At 49.3% G+C, this 16,310-nt stretch overlaps 1 protein-coding gene across 7 annotated transcripts in view; it reads right to left on the minus strand.

The window, feature by feature from the left end:
- Positions 1–2,635: 2,635 nt before the first annotated feature.
- The window catches only part of SMCO4 (single-pass membrane protein with coiled-coil domains 4), a 64,341-nt gene continuing 50,666 nt past the window's right edge, over positions 2,636–16,310 (minus strand). For 4 of the 7 annotated variants that reach the window (XM_033119064.1, XM_033119059.1, XM_033119062.1 and 1 more), the window contains one exon: positions 2,636–3,352. In XM_033119064.1, coding sequence (XP_032974955.1) covers positions 3,089–3,268 — 180 coding nt within the window. In that variant the 5' untranslated portion in view covers positions 3,269–3,352 and the 3' untranslated portion in view covers positions 2,636–3,088. Of the gene's footprint in view, positions 3,365–16,310 lie in introns of all 7 variants that reach the window. The other 3 variants (XM_033119063.1, XM_033119058.1, XM_033119061.1) reach the window with 1 other exon arrangement.

Below are 16,310 nucleotides of genomic sequence, written 5' to 3' on the forward strand. Positions count from 1 at the left end.
AAAATTTACCCAGTGCGCCCACATGGGAATACTATTTACCCTGAGGATTGTTAAACTCCACCCAGCAAGTCCACAGGAAATTGGCATTTTGTCCCTCCCTGCCAGGAGGTAGCTCACATCCAAGTTGGGTTAACTTTTTCAAGTCCATTTTCAGCCTGCTTTCACCAAGCCCGTCTAGTAATTGCCTTCTCCTGAAAATCCAGTTCAAATCTACTAGGCCTCCTGACAGACAACAGAGAGGAAAACAGTAGGTGAAAATGAGAGCTAGAAGCACCTAACAGATCTGTTGTATGGTATGTGGTGTTGTGTCAGCCTGGCAAGTAAAAGTCTTGGGAGGCAGGCCTTGATGTATGTCCTGTGGGTGAAGGAAGGGAACGGCCATTTATTGAGCACCTACAATGAACTAGGTATGATGTCATGTCCTTTTCTTATTTCACGTTATCCTCCCAACATCCTCTACATAGTCAAATGAACCTTAACTTGATAGATGTGGGGCAACTGCAGCTCACGTTATGGGACCTGAGGTTGTTTGGCTAGAAAGAGTCTGAGTTAGGATTCACCTATGTCTTTACTTCCCAAAGCTCACACTCTTCTCACACCATCCCCAAAATGTCCTAAGCAAGGATACCGGACAGGTATTTCTCCTTGGTGGCCATGGGGTGTGGCTCCTCTCCCACCAAGAAACATGTGAGCGACTGAGTGGGGTGTTAAGATACCCAGTGGGTAAAGCTGACGTCACATCCTGTGGATCTAAAAATGGCATCTCATGATACAGAATTGTACACCTGAAATCTATGTAATTTTACTAACAATTGTCACCCCAATAAATTTAAAAAAATAATAAATAAATAAAAATGGCATCTCAGGTTGTTCATGGGAATTCTCACCAGGTGAGGACTGTTCACTCACACCTGGGCAGGAAAGGTTTCTTTAGACTGGGAGAGTGAAAAGGAGCTAAATTCGTTTAAGAGGTAATAGATCTTAGTGAGGAAGAGCATGAACTCTGGAGCCAGACTGTCTGGGTTTAAATCCCACCTCCCATTTTGCTGCCAAATAATCCAATGTGTGAGTGTGCACGTGAGGGGGTCTGGGTGGGGCGGGGGCAGTAGAGATGATGAGCAGGAGGGGCCATGTTTGGGGTTTGCTGACACTGGCCAATGGGTACATGAGATATCCTGTATTATTCACCTTTTGTGTTTGAAATCTCACATGACAAAAGCAGACAAATAAACAAACACGAGGTCCTCCACTTCTTAGTTGTGTGACATTAACAAGCTTCTTGACCTCAGTTTCTTCATCTGTAAAATTCAGTACCAACAGTACCTAGCTTCATAGGTTTATATGAGAAATAAACGAGCTAATACATGTAAAATGCTGAGCCATTGCTAGTTATAGAGTAACTACTAGGTGCCAGACTTGGCAAAACAAATACATTATTTCAACGGCTTCCTCCCGACAATCCTATGATGCAAGACAACCTCCATTTTCACACGACGATGTGGCCTCAGAGGGGTGCCAGGGCGAAATCCACATAAAAACTCACGTTTGCTTTCACAGCTTTGTTTTCTGCTAGATATTCCACTTCCCTAAAAGTGACTTTGCCGGTTATTTACAGATGGGGAAACTGAGGCTCGGTGGGTTTATGTAAAAGCTGTATTTCAGCCACTGTGAAGAGCAGGGATTTACGCAGAATCTTCTTCCTCCCTCCGCCCTGAATGAGCCCAACAAGCACTGAGGCTCCTAAGAGAACCACATAAGGGGGAAGAAAATCGAAACCTGAGAGGAACGTTACATGAGCAGCCTCTGCATTTGACAAATTTCTTAGTAAATCTCTTTCCAGGGCCAGGGGCACTTGAGTGAGCACAAGATGCGTGGTGTCTCCCGCTGAGACCCGCTCTCACGGAGCGGCCCACGGAGCCCTGTCAGCACTGCGAGTCCCGGGATCTCTGAGCATCAGCTGGAGTCTCTCCTTTCAGCAGCTGCTTGTCTTCCTGAGAGACTCACTCCAAGAGCCCCCAAGTCCCCAGTAACCGCCTGGCCATCAGTAAGCGAATCATGCAGCCTCCTGATTAGAAAACCTCTTCTCCCCTCACAAATTTCTCTGTAATCAGCAATGACAGAACAGTTACCACGCATCTGACTTCCAAAAAGGGGCCTCTTCATCAGGACCTGGGACACGGCTAACAATGTCTTTAGAATACAATGAAGCAACCCTGCCGGCATGGCCAATTTGCATCCTTTCAGCAGGAACAGAAGTGAATCTGACCTTTACCGCCAGGGCCACTTCTATGTTGCTGTTTGCTAACTGGTGTAAAAAGCACTCACAGATATTCCAATTAAAACTCTCACTTTGCTAAGACAGACCAATGCACACACCCTTTCTACCCCTCTCAAGATTTTCTCAATCTTAAAATGATCCAGTCAAAAAGCACCCTTTTCCTGGAAGTGAGTCACAGCAGGCAGTGACGGGGGTGGGGAGGGGTGCGGTGGAGAAAGCCTCAGGAAGGAGGGAGTGGAGGGAAAGAGGCCAGAGTCCTGAGAGGAAGCCCCAGAGACAGCCGGGGCATCCCTGCACTTTACAAAGACCAAAGCCGCCTCCTGGCAAAAACAAGATAAACACCCAGTTTAAGGCTATTATCTCCTTTATTCAAAAAATAAATATTTCACTTTTGAGTCGACATATTTCAAATCACATTAAGCAACGAGAAGAAATACAGTCCCTTTGGAAATTGTGAACACATGTAGGAAAAGTCATGTTCGAATCAGTGGGGATGGGATGAGTGCGGATTCCAACTGAGTCATGATCCAGAGGTTCTTCCTCTCACCAGGTGGCGTTACATACAGATTTTAGGAGAGAAAAAGAAACACAGACACACGGCTTGGAAGTCTGAAAGGCACATGAAGTGGACCATAAGGTATATGGCACGTTCACTGATAAAATGCTCCCTATTCCCGCCCAAGAAAAGTGGAAAAACTTTAATCAAGTCAAAGACCAGAGAAGACAGGGCGCTCCTGCTCAGAGCTCAGCTTCGGGGAAATCTCTGAGTAGGAAAGCCATTTTTCTTTGGCTTTCCCAGTCCCCTGGCGATCATTCAGTGACAGTGGGGCGCGTGGCCACATACACAAACACGACAATCAGGAGCACGACCACGGCCAGCGTGGGCAGCACCACCGTGGTGATCTGCTGCCGGGCTTCCTGCATGGCCTGCTTCCGCTCCTTCTTGTCCCGGGACGTCTCCTTCTTGGGCTTCCCTTTGAGCTGCCGCATCTTCCCTCGGGGAGACTGGGAGGGCGTGTCCAGAGGGGGTTCTGGAGGAAGGGTCACACTCCACCGGATGGGGTGCAGAACCTCCTGTAGAGAGAACTATGATCAGGAATCAACAGAGGGAAAGGAAAAAACAATCGTCAAGTTAAAGGCAAATGCTAAACCAGGAAAAGTATCCGCAACTAATAAGACAAGGGGTTAAGAACAGCAGAGGTCATACAGCAGAGGTCAGCCCCTCTAAGTGGTGGGCAGTGGGGACGAGCTGGATATACACCCCAGGGTTCCTCCTCCACCAGTGTGTCCCAGCCGGCATGCATGGCTGTGCTGTGAACGGGTCACCGGCATGCTGAGATAGCACCTCAGCTACACGGGCAGCTGGACAAGGCCCTGGGTTGCATATAAACATAATCACCTTCTGTGCACGCCATGACATCGAAGGACTGGAAAGTGCTCACTTCACTGCCTCCACTAGGAGAGGGGAGCACACTTCTCCCTTCCAAGGCTCCACCTACTCATTCGGCTGTTCCAAATTACACAATCTGCCGAGCCAAGTTCCAGTGTCCGAACTACAGGCAACCTGCAGATTCCAGGCGCGGGGGCTCTCCTCCTTCCTGAGCCTGGGGGCGGACTCACTGGGACTGAAGAGAGCCCAGAGGGCACAAACTCCTCTCGTCTTCCATTGGTTTCTTTACCCATCCATCCCAACCTTTCTGAGCACCCACTGTGTGCCGGGCTCTACTCATGGAGCTGAGGAAGAGGTGGAAGACTTGGGTCTGTCTTCACAAGCCCAGGGGCACAACGGGTTGCAGGCAAAGTGGAATCTGGGTCAGACAATGAATGGAGACAGGCTGAGCCTGTGGTGCTGCCACCCACTCAGCCTAGGAGTCTGGTAAGTTCTGTGGCCCATGGAGGGTGCTCAGGAGGTGAAGCAGTGCTGTCAGGAGCCTGGGGCTGGATCAAACCTGTGGACACCTACAGTGCAACAGCTCCAAACACGTCTGATTCTTAGCTTCAAGCAACAGAAACAGACTTTGGCTGATTTCAATTGAGAAGGAGTTTACTCAAGAGCCCCTGGCATCTCACAGGATCCCCAGAAAAGCCAGAGGACCAGACTCAGGAAGTGCGCAGGACAGGGGAGCTGTGTAGCCATCACCAGAGCCCCAACTCATACCACAGGACACGAGGATGTCACAGGTTGTATCACCTGGACATTGCTGCTGGAGCAGGAGACCCTGAGGCCACTGCCCCTAGGAATTAGACAAAGCTGCTGTCACGTCCTCCAGGATGAATTCTCCAGCATCCTCCCTGGCTTTTCTGGGTCACCAGCTCCCCCATATGCATTGACTCGCCACGCTGTGGCCCAGTATGCCCACAGGCCAGTCTTCCAACACCCATAATAGGTGAAGTATTTTCTAAACATAGGGTTGGATATGGAGCAGAGAAATTAAATAATAATAATAATAATAATAATGTCCATCATAATATCCTGGGAGACTAGCATGGATCCAGACGCTCTTGGAGGCAGAGGAGCAGTGTACGCCTATATTCCTCTAACAAAGAGGCTTTTGTAACGATATCGTGTTTCCAGTTTTGTCCCAGGGCAGTGGGTGGTTTGTCACCAACTGATGAGGAAGACGACATTTACACCTAAGTGACCATGGTAAGTGGCATAATGTGAAATGTGAATTGAGCTGGGAAAGGTCTTGTATGATATCTTCCTGTTGGCAGAAAGATCCTCATATCTTTCTACGCCTTTCATCTCATATGGGTCCCCCAGAACTTTTTTTTTGTATTAGCCACGTCAGACAAAGCTTCTTTTGAGGCAAGATGTCTAATATTGTCGCACTGGGATGACAGAATGCCAGCCAAAAGCAACTATTAAAATTCAGGGAAACCCCATTTGGGCAAATGTCCACTTGGCTTTTAAAAAATACCCACTGTCACTTTCTTAAGACCTGACAGGTGCAGGAACACCTGGATTTACCAAGTTCCCCTTTTCAAATCTTTCAAAGAGCTTCAGACAGACCCGGGTTCAAACCGAATCCAAGAAATTTTCACTTACTGGCTGAATGGTTGGGGCACCTCACTAGGTCGCCACGTCATCATCAGAACAACGAGCACAGCTTCTCTCATAAAGGACGACCGTGAGGATTTGAACACGCACAGGTGTGGGGCGTTCCGCCCGCCCGCCCGCCCGCCCACAGGGAAGCGGTCCACGTTGGCTGAGCCAGACAGAGCCCACTTACTCTCACCCCACCACTCACCCCCTCTGCGACCCTGGGAAGAGCTCAGGGAGCTTCTCGAAGCCTCACCTACCACTGGGGAAGTGGTAACAATGGCAGCGGCCCCCCTGGTGAGGAGAGACAAGGATCTGGGGAACACAGGACTTGGTGTAGAGAAGGCACTCGATTCATGGCAGCTGACACTACTGGAACTTACCCCCGCAGCCCGTGCGTCAGACGGAGCAGGCTAATTACCCCTACTTTAGAGATGAGGAAACTAAGGAGCAAGAGGGAAAATGTCACCAGTCGCCCAGCCTGTAAATACTCTCAGTGGCTTCTAACAGAGCAGTAGACAGCATCTCTCGTCCAAAGCTATGAGCCACGGTCCATTTTCTCTCTGACACATTCTCACAAAACGGTTTTAAAAGAGACAAGCCATTAGCAGCACTCAAATTTGCAGCCATGTTCCCGTGGAGTAAATGGCCTGTCGGACCTGTGGAAAAAAAAGAGGGCCCCGCAGTGGCCCCTCACAGGACTGGCCACAGGCAGGAAGCAGCAGGGACCCCAGGGTTAAGAGGGGCCCCAGCCACTCTGGCTAACGGCACAGGCCCTGACTTTCATCCTGCTCCATTAGCTGCTGTCTGCATCTTGTCACACATACGTGCAGTTGACATTCAGAGGCACCAGCCTCCGTGATGGACCAGCTCTTGACATTTGTGAGATATATTCAGAAGTTCCTGGAGGCTCAGAAAAAAAGCTTCACGTTGCGGGCAGCAGTACAGGTTTGGTCAGGATTGAAGGGACAAACACACTGCTCTGAATTCTGGGTTCTCTGTTAGGCTAAGGGGTAGCCTCCCTGCTTTCACTTACCTGCAGCGCAGATCTCACACCACAGCCCAGCTCTCTCCCTGGGCCTAAAGAGTCAGGGAAAGCTCTCAGAGATGACAACTCAGGAGGAGAGGGAAAGGGACCAGCTGGGACAAAAGTGGGGCAGCACAGCAGGCAGAGGGAGTGGAAGGAACCACGAGGAGAGTGACAGCATGAAGCTGGAGAGCACGGCAGAGGTCAGGTCATCCAGGGGCTCACAGACCATGCTAAAAAGTCAGGTTTTATTCTAAGAGCATCATGAGGCACTGAAGGGCTTCACCCATGGAGGCGAATGTTTTAAAAAGCTCCCTCTGGCTAGAGCAGTCCAGTCCGTGGAGAGTGGGACACAGGGAATGAAAGGGGAGGCTCTTAGAGCCGGCCAAGGAGGGAGGGGGCGGCTCACAGGGGGAAGGTCAGTGTGGATGGAGAGCAGGATACAGTTGGGTTACATTTGGGGTACAACTGACAGGACCTACTGACAGATTAGACATGGCACATGAGGGAAGGGCGGAATGACAGGTGGACCTGAGGTTCGCAGTTTGAGCAACTGGCTGGGTGGTGATTCTGCCTCATGAGATGTGGGAGAATGGGGGTGTGGGGGGTGGGGAGGTGGATTTGAGAAAGAACATTCAGTAATCTGTTCACACCTATCCATGTGTGAGGATGCCTATTAGACATCACCATGGAGATATCAAGGAGGCGGATGAAGAAATGAGTCAGGAGCTCCGTCTGGGCTGAAGATCTATATTTGGAAGTCATCAGCTACTGGATGAGGTGAGCTCACGAAGGGCCAGGTAGGTGGAGAAAAGGGTCCAGAGAGGGCCTTGTGGCACCTGACAGAGGACAGGTGGAGGAAAGCAAGCAAAGGAGCCTGGGGAGAAGAGGCCAGGGAAGAAGAGAATGCGAAGTCCTGGGGACCGAGAGAGTCAAGAAGGGCACTGCTTCGACACGCTCTTGAGAGACAAAGTGAAGATAAAGAAGCATAGACCGGATTTTGGCAATGTGGAGACGTGACCTAAGTAACTTCAGAGGAGTGAGAGTTCAGATCAGGGCTACTACAACTGTTACTTGTCTGAGACAGAAGCTCATGCCAGAATGTACATGAACACACTGCTTTCTCCATTGAGAAAGTTTTGCCATGAAAATAAAAAATGTCAACTGAACTAAATTATGCGTAGTACACAGCTGATTCACATTCTGGAGTAAACGCCTCATGACAACTTGTGATAAATGGTTCACACGCCAACACTTTGCCTAGCACTCGGAGAGACAACTGAAGTTCTCCTGGAAGAGCACGTGGAGCCAAGAGAGAGACTAGAGGATGTGTGAAACATCCAGCAGAATGAGAGAAAACCCTAATGCTGAAAAAAATAGGGGACAGCTGTAGGAGCAAGGTAAAGGGCACAAAAGGACAGCTTCACCTTTCAGAGAAGCAAAGGCTCAAGTCTGAATCCAACGGGAGGGAAAGCAAGGTGGGGAAGATGGATACAGGATGAGGCAGGTCTGCCTGGACTGTGTGGTGGGATTAAGAAGTTTCTGTTTTCTCAGCAAACAGGAAAGGGCTTCTGCTCCAAGTCTGGGGAGTTGGGAAGCAGGCTTGAGTAAAAAAGAAGGCCTGAAATAACCATCTCGGAGGGTGGCAAAGCAAGCTTAGCATGGAAACACCAGCCCTTATGGTTGAGGTTCTTAAATGCTTACCATCCAGGCCCAGCCTCCTCCTGGGTGGGCTGAGGACCACCTGCCACATGGTCTGGGCTCAGCGCAATGGACCAGGGGGCCTGCTGGGCCAGGGCTGGCTCACCCAGACTGCCAGAACCTTTAAAACATGTGCTATGCCTTGAAAAGATAAGCTGGGCCAATCAGCCTCTATTTCAGAAATCTAAACTAAGAAACACAAAGGGACACTAAAGTTGGACAATCACACAGATGTAGGCACCATGGAAGCCATCCGCAGAAGACAACAGAGGAAGCCAGCTGGGGGAGAAAAGATGGAAGCAGAGAGGATGACGGACCATTGAGACTCGGAGAGAGGGTATTCTGCTCCCGTCTTTCTAGTGTAGCCCTTGCGAGGCCCAGCTCTATCAGGGCTCCTATGTTACGCTGCCGTGTTTCTGTATCTTATGACAGACACCTCTTTTCACTTGAACTGGCTCTAGTGAGTCTCCGTATCTTCCATCGAAAAGAGCCCTGGTTAAAGTGATTACTCCGGTTTTGCAAAGGGGATATCCAAAGCCTTGCCACTGTCACACGATTAGGGCGTGGCAGAGTCAAAGGTCAAACCCACATCTGCCTAACCCCAAAGACTAAACAGTCCCGTCCTTCTGTGCCTGCCCCACATGTCGTCCGGGCCCTTTACCCACTTTGGAGGCATCTCTTTGCTCAGGAGGCCCTGGCAGAGAGGAACTCAAAGATGAAGCTCACACGGCGGCCCAGGCAGGATGGAGAAGCCACTCGCCAAGTTCCAGCTCTACGACTGCAGCTGCCACCTGGGCACCCCGCTGCCTCTAGCTCCCCTAACCAGGGCAACAGAAGACTTCACAAACACTTGAGTTCCATCTGCTCTGCCCCCTCCCCCACCAACCCTAATGGCAACTGGTCAGCACTGGACAATCCAGCTGGTCCCCAGCATGTGGGGGAAGGGGGCAGAGGCAGAGAGAAAGAGGGGAACATTCTTTCAGACAGAATTGTTTTAAGTTGACAAGTTTTCTCTGATTATACCTTGCCCGTGTTTCTATATATGTGCACGCATTAAATTCTTGATGTATATTTTGTTTTCCAATTTAGAGGTCATAATGTACATACAGTGTTGGACCCGATTAGGGGAACAGCAGGAACAGAGGTTAAGTACAAGGGTTTAAATGCAGGTTTGAGCATCAGCTCTGCCAGGTCTAGTTATACGACCTTGGGCAAGGCACTGAATCTCTTATGTCCTGACTTTCCTCCCCTGTGAAATGGGATAAGAAAACCTGCTTTGTAGAGTTACTGAAAATTTGAGGGGAAAAAAATGCATGATCTGAAATACCTAGTGTATCTGTGGAACAGGCTGTACCAGATGCTCAATAAATGGCACATAGATGGCAGCGGATGGGGACTGGACTTATCCGGGGGATCACTCCGTAAGGTACATAAATGTCTAACCACTGTGTTGTACACCTGAAACTAGTATCATATTGTATGCCAACTCTAATTGAAAAGTAAATAAGTAAACAAACAAACAAATCAGCACATAGTAACTTGCTGTCCAGGGAGGTTTGTCCAGTGAAGATACACAATATAACCCATAGCTGATGAAATCCTCCCAGGTGTTTCTCTTTTTCTTGCTAAAAACTACAGAGTTACCAATCTGCTGCTGGGCAGGTTTGTCCAAAGGTTTGATGGCAGAAGGAAGTTGGTTCAAGCTGTTGCGGGAAGAAGGTTCAGGATTACACAGCTCAGTCCCATCTCCCACATCCCAAACCTGCTACACCAGTGCTGCCCAATAGCGTAGCCATGAGCCACAAGCCACACGGGGCTACTCGCATGCAAAATGTGGCTACGGTCTAAGTGAGCTGTACAGCGGGCTGTACGGCGGTAAAAATACACAACGGATTTTGAAGACTTACTCCCAAAAGAGAGAATGTCAAATACCTCCTTCATTTTTTTTATACTAATTACATGTTCAAATAATAAGAATATTTTGGATATACGAGTACTAGATAAAATATATTGTCAAAATTAATTTCATCTATTTTCTTTTTACTGTTTTATTTTTTAAACTTTTCCCCACTTTGTGCAGAGAGAAACTAAGCAACAATAAAGTCTAACTTTCCAAAGTCACCAGGCTAGCAAATAATGGAGCTGAGATGAAAATCTAAAAAAAAAATCTCATTCCAAACCTGTTCACTTTTTTTAATGGGTAAATAAATGTGTTGTGGAGGCCCTGCTTTCAACCAGAAGTAAAATTGCTGGATCACTAGGTAATTCTTTTTTTTAATTCCCATCCCCCCACCTCCTCCCCCCGGCAACCATCAGTTTGCTCTCTGTATCTATGGGTCTGTTACTGTTTTGTTTTCTTTATACATTTATTTTGCTTTTTAGATTCCACATATAAGTGAGATCATACAGTATTTGTCTTTCTCTGTCTGACCTATTTCACTTAGCATAATATCCTCTAGGTCTATCTATACTGCCACAAATGGCAAGACTTCATTCTTGTTTATTGCTGAATAATATTCCATTGTACTCGTATGCATGCATCACATCTCCTTTATTCATTCATCTATTGATGGACATCTAGGTTGCTACCATATCTTGGCTATTACTAGTAATGCTGCAATGAACGTAGGAGTGCATATATCTTTTCAAATTAGTGTTTTTGTTTTCTTCAAATGCCCAGAAGTGGAATCGCTGGACCGTATGGCAAAGCTATTTTTAACTTTTTGAAGCATTTCCATAGTGGCTGCACTAATTTACAATCCCACCAACAGTGTACGAAGGTTCCTTTTCTCTACATCCTCACCAGCACTTGTTATTTGTTGACTTATTGATGACAGCCATTCTGACAGTTGTGTGGTGATATCTCTTTTTACTCTTCTAATGTGATTACTAGAAAATTTTAAATTCCATGAGCAGCTCACATTACGCTTTTACTGGACAGTGCTATGCTTGCCCCACGCAAGAAGAAGCAACGCGTTCTGCCCTCTTATAAGCTTTACACATCACAGCATCAATTCTCAACGGCAGGACTTCCGAGCCTTTACAACCCAGCTGGAGTAGATCTCTCTCCAGCCTCATCACACCCCACGTGACCCACAGCTACCAACACACCTGAGCTCCCACCCTGCTCGCTCATACCTCTGCTGAAATGCCCCCCTCCCCTTGCACCGTCATCATCCGGTTTGAGTCTCTCATCCTTGGTCAACCCCGGTGCATGGCCCTCAGCTTCAGCCGCCCCAGGCAGAAGCAATGGCTCCCTCCTAGGTGCTGTCTCAGCGCTCAGTTTACACTTTTACTGCCACACTGACCCGTGGCTACTGCGTAGCTAGCTGGGTCTCTGATGTTCCCCACTGGATTATGTGCTTCTCGGGGATGGCAAATGTGTCTTGCTAGTAATAACAGTCTTCCGAGCAGGCAAGGTGCCTCTCACATAACAGGTGCTCAACAAATACCTGCTGGATTGAATATCAAAGCTGGAAGAGTTTAAGACAAGCAACGCATCTTACATACCCACCATAGTTCCAGTATAGATATTCTACAGTAGAAAAAGTTGTAGTAGAAAATAATAAATGAGCTAGCTACCACTTATCAGTGCTAATTTCACTGTCAACACAGTCTTGCAAGATAGGTATTTTCCCCCGTATTTTACAAAAGAAATTGAGAGTCAGAAAAGTATGGTGACTTGCCCAAGATCAAAGACTATTAAAAACCCAGTGCAGTCTCAAGCCCAGTGTAAAAGCTGTAACAAGCACTCACTAAGTACGTAATGAATGAACTGAGTGAGGATTTAAACTCAGAGCTAATTCCCAAGCCCAGCAGTCCTCTCTGTGTGACCCCACAGTGCCTCCCGGTCACCCCACAATTAAGAACAGTAGATATCCCTTCCTGAAGGCTATCAGGCTACCGCACAAAAACCCTCTACAAACACACAAACCTGACGGTGGCCTTGATCCCATTTTTCAGACAAGGGGACTGAGGCTTAGGGAAGGCCCCAGAGAGCAAGTCAGCAGTGCAGCTGGGATTCAAACCTAGCACAGAAACTGCCCCTCCCACCCCACACAGCTGCTTCCAGGTGGCCAGGCTCATGGGATGACAGGACACAGAATCAAGGGTCCACGCCTGGTTCCTGACGATCAGCTCCGGAGGCTGAGGACACAGGAAGCGTGTGCGAGAGGGAGTCCAGGCCCGCCCGTTCTCACTTGGCAGCCCATGAAGCTTGCTCCTTACAGCCAGGGCTGCCCTGATTCCTGGAAGGTTATGTCTGCCTGCCCTCCCCAGGCGGGACAGTCATCCTGGGTTTAAAGATGCCCACATCCTGCTTGAATTCACAGGTGGGCCAGGCTGCTCCAAAGGCCCCGGGATGTTCCAGGCTGTTGGAGCAGGGCGGCTGAGCACAGCGTGGCCTGGCCTGGCGACAATGTTAAGTGGCTGCAAACTGTGCCAACTGCATGCCCACCTCCCCGCACAATCAATGTGAACACAGACACCAGGCCCAGGCGGCAGCTCCTCCTGGAAGATCACACTCAGGGATGGAGGCCAAAGACCCAGCTGCCTCTCCATGCCATCCGCCTTTTCTAAAGTGCCACAGCGCTCCAGTCTTCAGAACAAGCAGTTATGGTGCTCACTAAGAAAACGGCTGTATTTTTCTCCTACTTCATAATCAGAAATGCAAATGAATGAACAACACACAAGAAAGGTGTCTGTGGGGGGATCTCCACCATCTCTCCTCATAGCTGCGTCTTTATCGTACGTACCATGAGCATTAGAAGGGATGACCGGCTCCACGCGCTCTGCCACAACCCTGGGAAGCTGCCCTGGGTTCACGGAAACATAAACTGAGAGAGAGCAGCAGCTCTGAGGTTCAGCAAGTGTCTTGCTTCATTTTATGTCCCTGGTATTTAGCCATAATGGGCCTGTGATCACTTCACTCCAGTCTGTCGCAGAGTGGGGGCAGGGGGCGGGCAGGCTGCCAGAACTGTGCAAGATGGGACTCCTGACACCGCTAAGCACCTGCTGATCACATGAGTGCCTTCCCCAGGAACACAGACGTGAACAAACAATGACAGTCCTCCCCACACACACGCACACACATGCCAGCTCCAGCACCTCCCACTGCTGAACAGCCACAGAGGTCGGGGGAGCTCTCCACGTGACCACCTGGCGGCCAGTGGGGGAATCAGAGCTACAGACAGACAGACAAGCCGACAGACACAAACACATAAGCACTCACCTCTCTCCTCAAAGGCAGAAGGAAGAAGAAAATAGGTAATTTGGTGGCGGCGGTATCAGCTATTCCTAAGTAAAACCCTGAGAACATGTAAGAACCTTTGGGTGGGTCACTGAATAATACTGACATAAGAAGCTAGCGTTCTCGATAAATTAGATCAGGAACATTCCTTCGGCACAATGCAGTTTACAGAGTACTTTCCTGTGCATCACTCACTTGATCTGCAAAATAACTCTGAATGTTGTGTATTGCTGTTCTTCTTCAACAGGAAAAAGGAGAATACAGAGCAATTAAGCTCATGTCAGGGTTTCAATCCCTATCCTGGCACTTCCAGGGTGTGTGGTCCTGAGCAACTAACCTCCCAGACCTTCAATTACTCTGTAAAACAGGGATGAAAATACCTGTGCTTCAAATACTTTTTGAGCATCTGCTATACGTCAGGGGACATTTTGGAGTTACAGCAGTAAGACAGGCAAAATGTTACCTTCATGTAATTTACAGGGAATGTGCAGAGACAGCTAACAAATGAACAGAATATGTGTCAGATCATGCTATGTGTTGTAGAGAAAATAAAGGGGGGGGTGGCGGCGTACAGAGGCTGTACATTTAGAGTAACCAATCCCAGAAGGCTTCATGAGAAAGTGACACTGGACCAGAGACTCAAAGGAAGTGAGAAGTGACCCATGCAGATTCCTGGGAAGATCTTCTGGGCAGGGCGGGGCATGTGCAAAGGCCCTGAGGTAGCCCCCCACCCCCACTCCCAGCAGGTCTGAGAAGCAGCACAGTGGCCAGTGTGGCCGAAGAGGGCAGAAAGGAGCACTTAGGGGTGAGGTCAGAGTGGGAGCAGGTCGAGGGCTGGAAGGTGGCCATCAGAGGGCTCTGCCTGTATTAGTTAGTTATACATTCACTTTTTTTTAATTATTAGGGTTGTCACTTTGTGAGGGCTCTGCTTGTATTTAAAATGAGTACTGAGGGACAACTGACTGCAGAGGGTGAGGGCTGAGGCAGGCCATCACTGAAGATGCTAGTGAATTATTCAGGGCAGCCATGGCGGCTTGGTCCAGGATAGAGCCAAATGTGGTAAAAAGTGGTCAGATCCCAAGGGCACTGAGAAGGTAGAGTCAACATGATTTACCAGCAGATGAGAACCACAGTGTGAAAAAAGGAAATGGACTCAGGCGCTGTGGCCTGAGCAACTGGAAGCATGGAGGTGCCACTTAGGGAGGCAGGGAAGATACAGGGGGCCTGGGGTGGGGGTGGGGGAGGTTTGGACGGGTCAAATGTGAGATCCCATCAGAGGTTCCTAGTGGAGCAGCCTGCAGGGAGCAGGCTGTTGGAGGCATGAGTCTGGTTTAGGGCGAGAGCTGGGCTGGAGTCATAGGAAGGTCGGAGCCGTCGGCACAGAAAGCCTGGCGGCTGGTCACTGAGCGCACACAGAGAAGGCGGCTGAGGACTGAGCCCTCGTGCAATCTAATGTTTAGGTCACGGGGAGCTAAAGAGCAGCAAGAAAAAGAGACTCAAACGGTGTGAACGGAAGACAAGCAGGAGGAGTGTGGTGTCTTGGAAGGCAAGTGCAGAAAGTGCCCTAAGGAAGAAGACGCTGATCATTTGATTTGGTCACGTTTAGGTAATCGGTGACTTGAGAGAAGGGTTTTGGTGGAGAGGTGGGGAGGGGCAGAGATCTGAGGAGGTCCCAGAGCGGAATGGAGCAGAGAGGCTGGAGGCCACAGGCAGGCAACGCCGCTCCAGACAGGGCTTGGAGGCCGAGCGTCTGCGCTGAAATGCCCGTTCTGCCATCTATCAGCCCTGTGACCTCAGGCAAGTGACTTAATCTTTCTGTGCCTCAGATTTCTCAGCTGAAAAACGGGGGACGGTAACCTGAGGAATTCATGTATGAGAATAATGCTTGGAACATACTAAATACTACGTAAGTATTAGCTAGCATCCTCATTCATCTTCATCGTCATTAGTTATGTGTCAGTTAATGATGGGAATATGTTCTGAGAAACGTGTCATTAGGCGATTTCGTTGTGCAAATATCACCGGGTGCACTTACATACCCCTAGATAGCACAGCCCACTACACACCTCGGCTGTATGACCGAGCCTACCACTCCTAGGCTACAAGCCTGTACGCAGGTTACTGTACTGAACACTGTACGACACTACAATGCCTGACAACATCACTAGGCAACAGAAAATTGCCAGCTCCATTATCATCTCACAGGACCACCGAAGCATATGTGGTCCATTGTTGATGGAAATGCTATTAGGTCATACATGACTGTACTACCAAAACAGGGTCAGAATTGGAAGAGGGTATGAGGATGTGTTTCGTTTTGTTTGGTTGTTGATGCAGTTACAGAATGTGTGCACTACGGGGGGGGGGGGGGAATGGACCCAGAGAAGGCAGGAAAAGGAACTGATGGAGCCGGTTCCGGAGTACCCATCGGGGTTGACCCTGCACAGGGGCCCGAGGGGGCAGTGGGAGTCTGTGCAAGTTCTCACCGGGTCTCCGTGAAGTGGAAAGAAGGTTATCAGCATAGGAGGCAGGAAGATGGACATACTGGAAGTCTGAAGAGAGAGAAGCTCTACCCCAGCTGTCCAGGAGGGGAGAACAAATGCATCAGAGGGCTGCCATGTACCCACCAGCAGCACAGGGCCCTCCTGTGGTCAGAGGTCACAGATCTTACAGCAAGGAGAGCCAGCGTGGCACCAACTGCGCAGGTGCAGGTACAGGGGTGTGGGTGAGGGCAGATTTAACCAGTGCAGGGGTTTTGTCAGGCCAGTGTTACAAGGGGGAGAAAGACAGTGTGAGGATTCCGCGAGGTTACAAAAGCAAAGCACTTGGCACAGGACCTGGCATCTGAGCGCTGCTGTTGTTCAAAGAGCTGCAGGGGCCTGTCCGAGGAACACCCCTCCCCCCCACGCCCCCAGCACACACACACACACTTCAGGATCTGAAAATTCGGCTGGAGTCTCAGTTCTGCTCCTTCCACTAAACCATGCCTCTCCCCTTTCAGTTCTAGTTGCTG

Source organism: Rhinolophus ferrumequinum, chromosome 11 (genome assembly GCF_004115265.2).
Source record: "Rhinolophus ferrumequinum isolate MPI-CBG mRhiFer1 chromosome 11, mRhiFer1_v1.p, whole genome shotgun sequence".
NCBI classification, from domain to species: Eukaryota; Metazoa; Chordata; class Mammalia; order Chiroptera; family Rhinolophidae; genus Rhinolophus; species Rhinolophus ferrumequinum.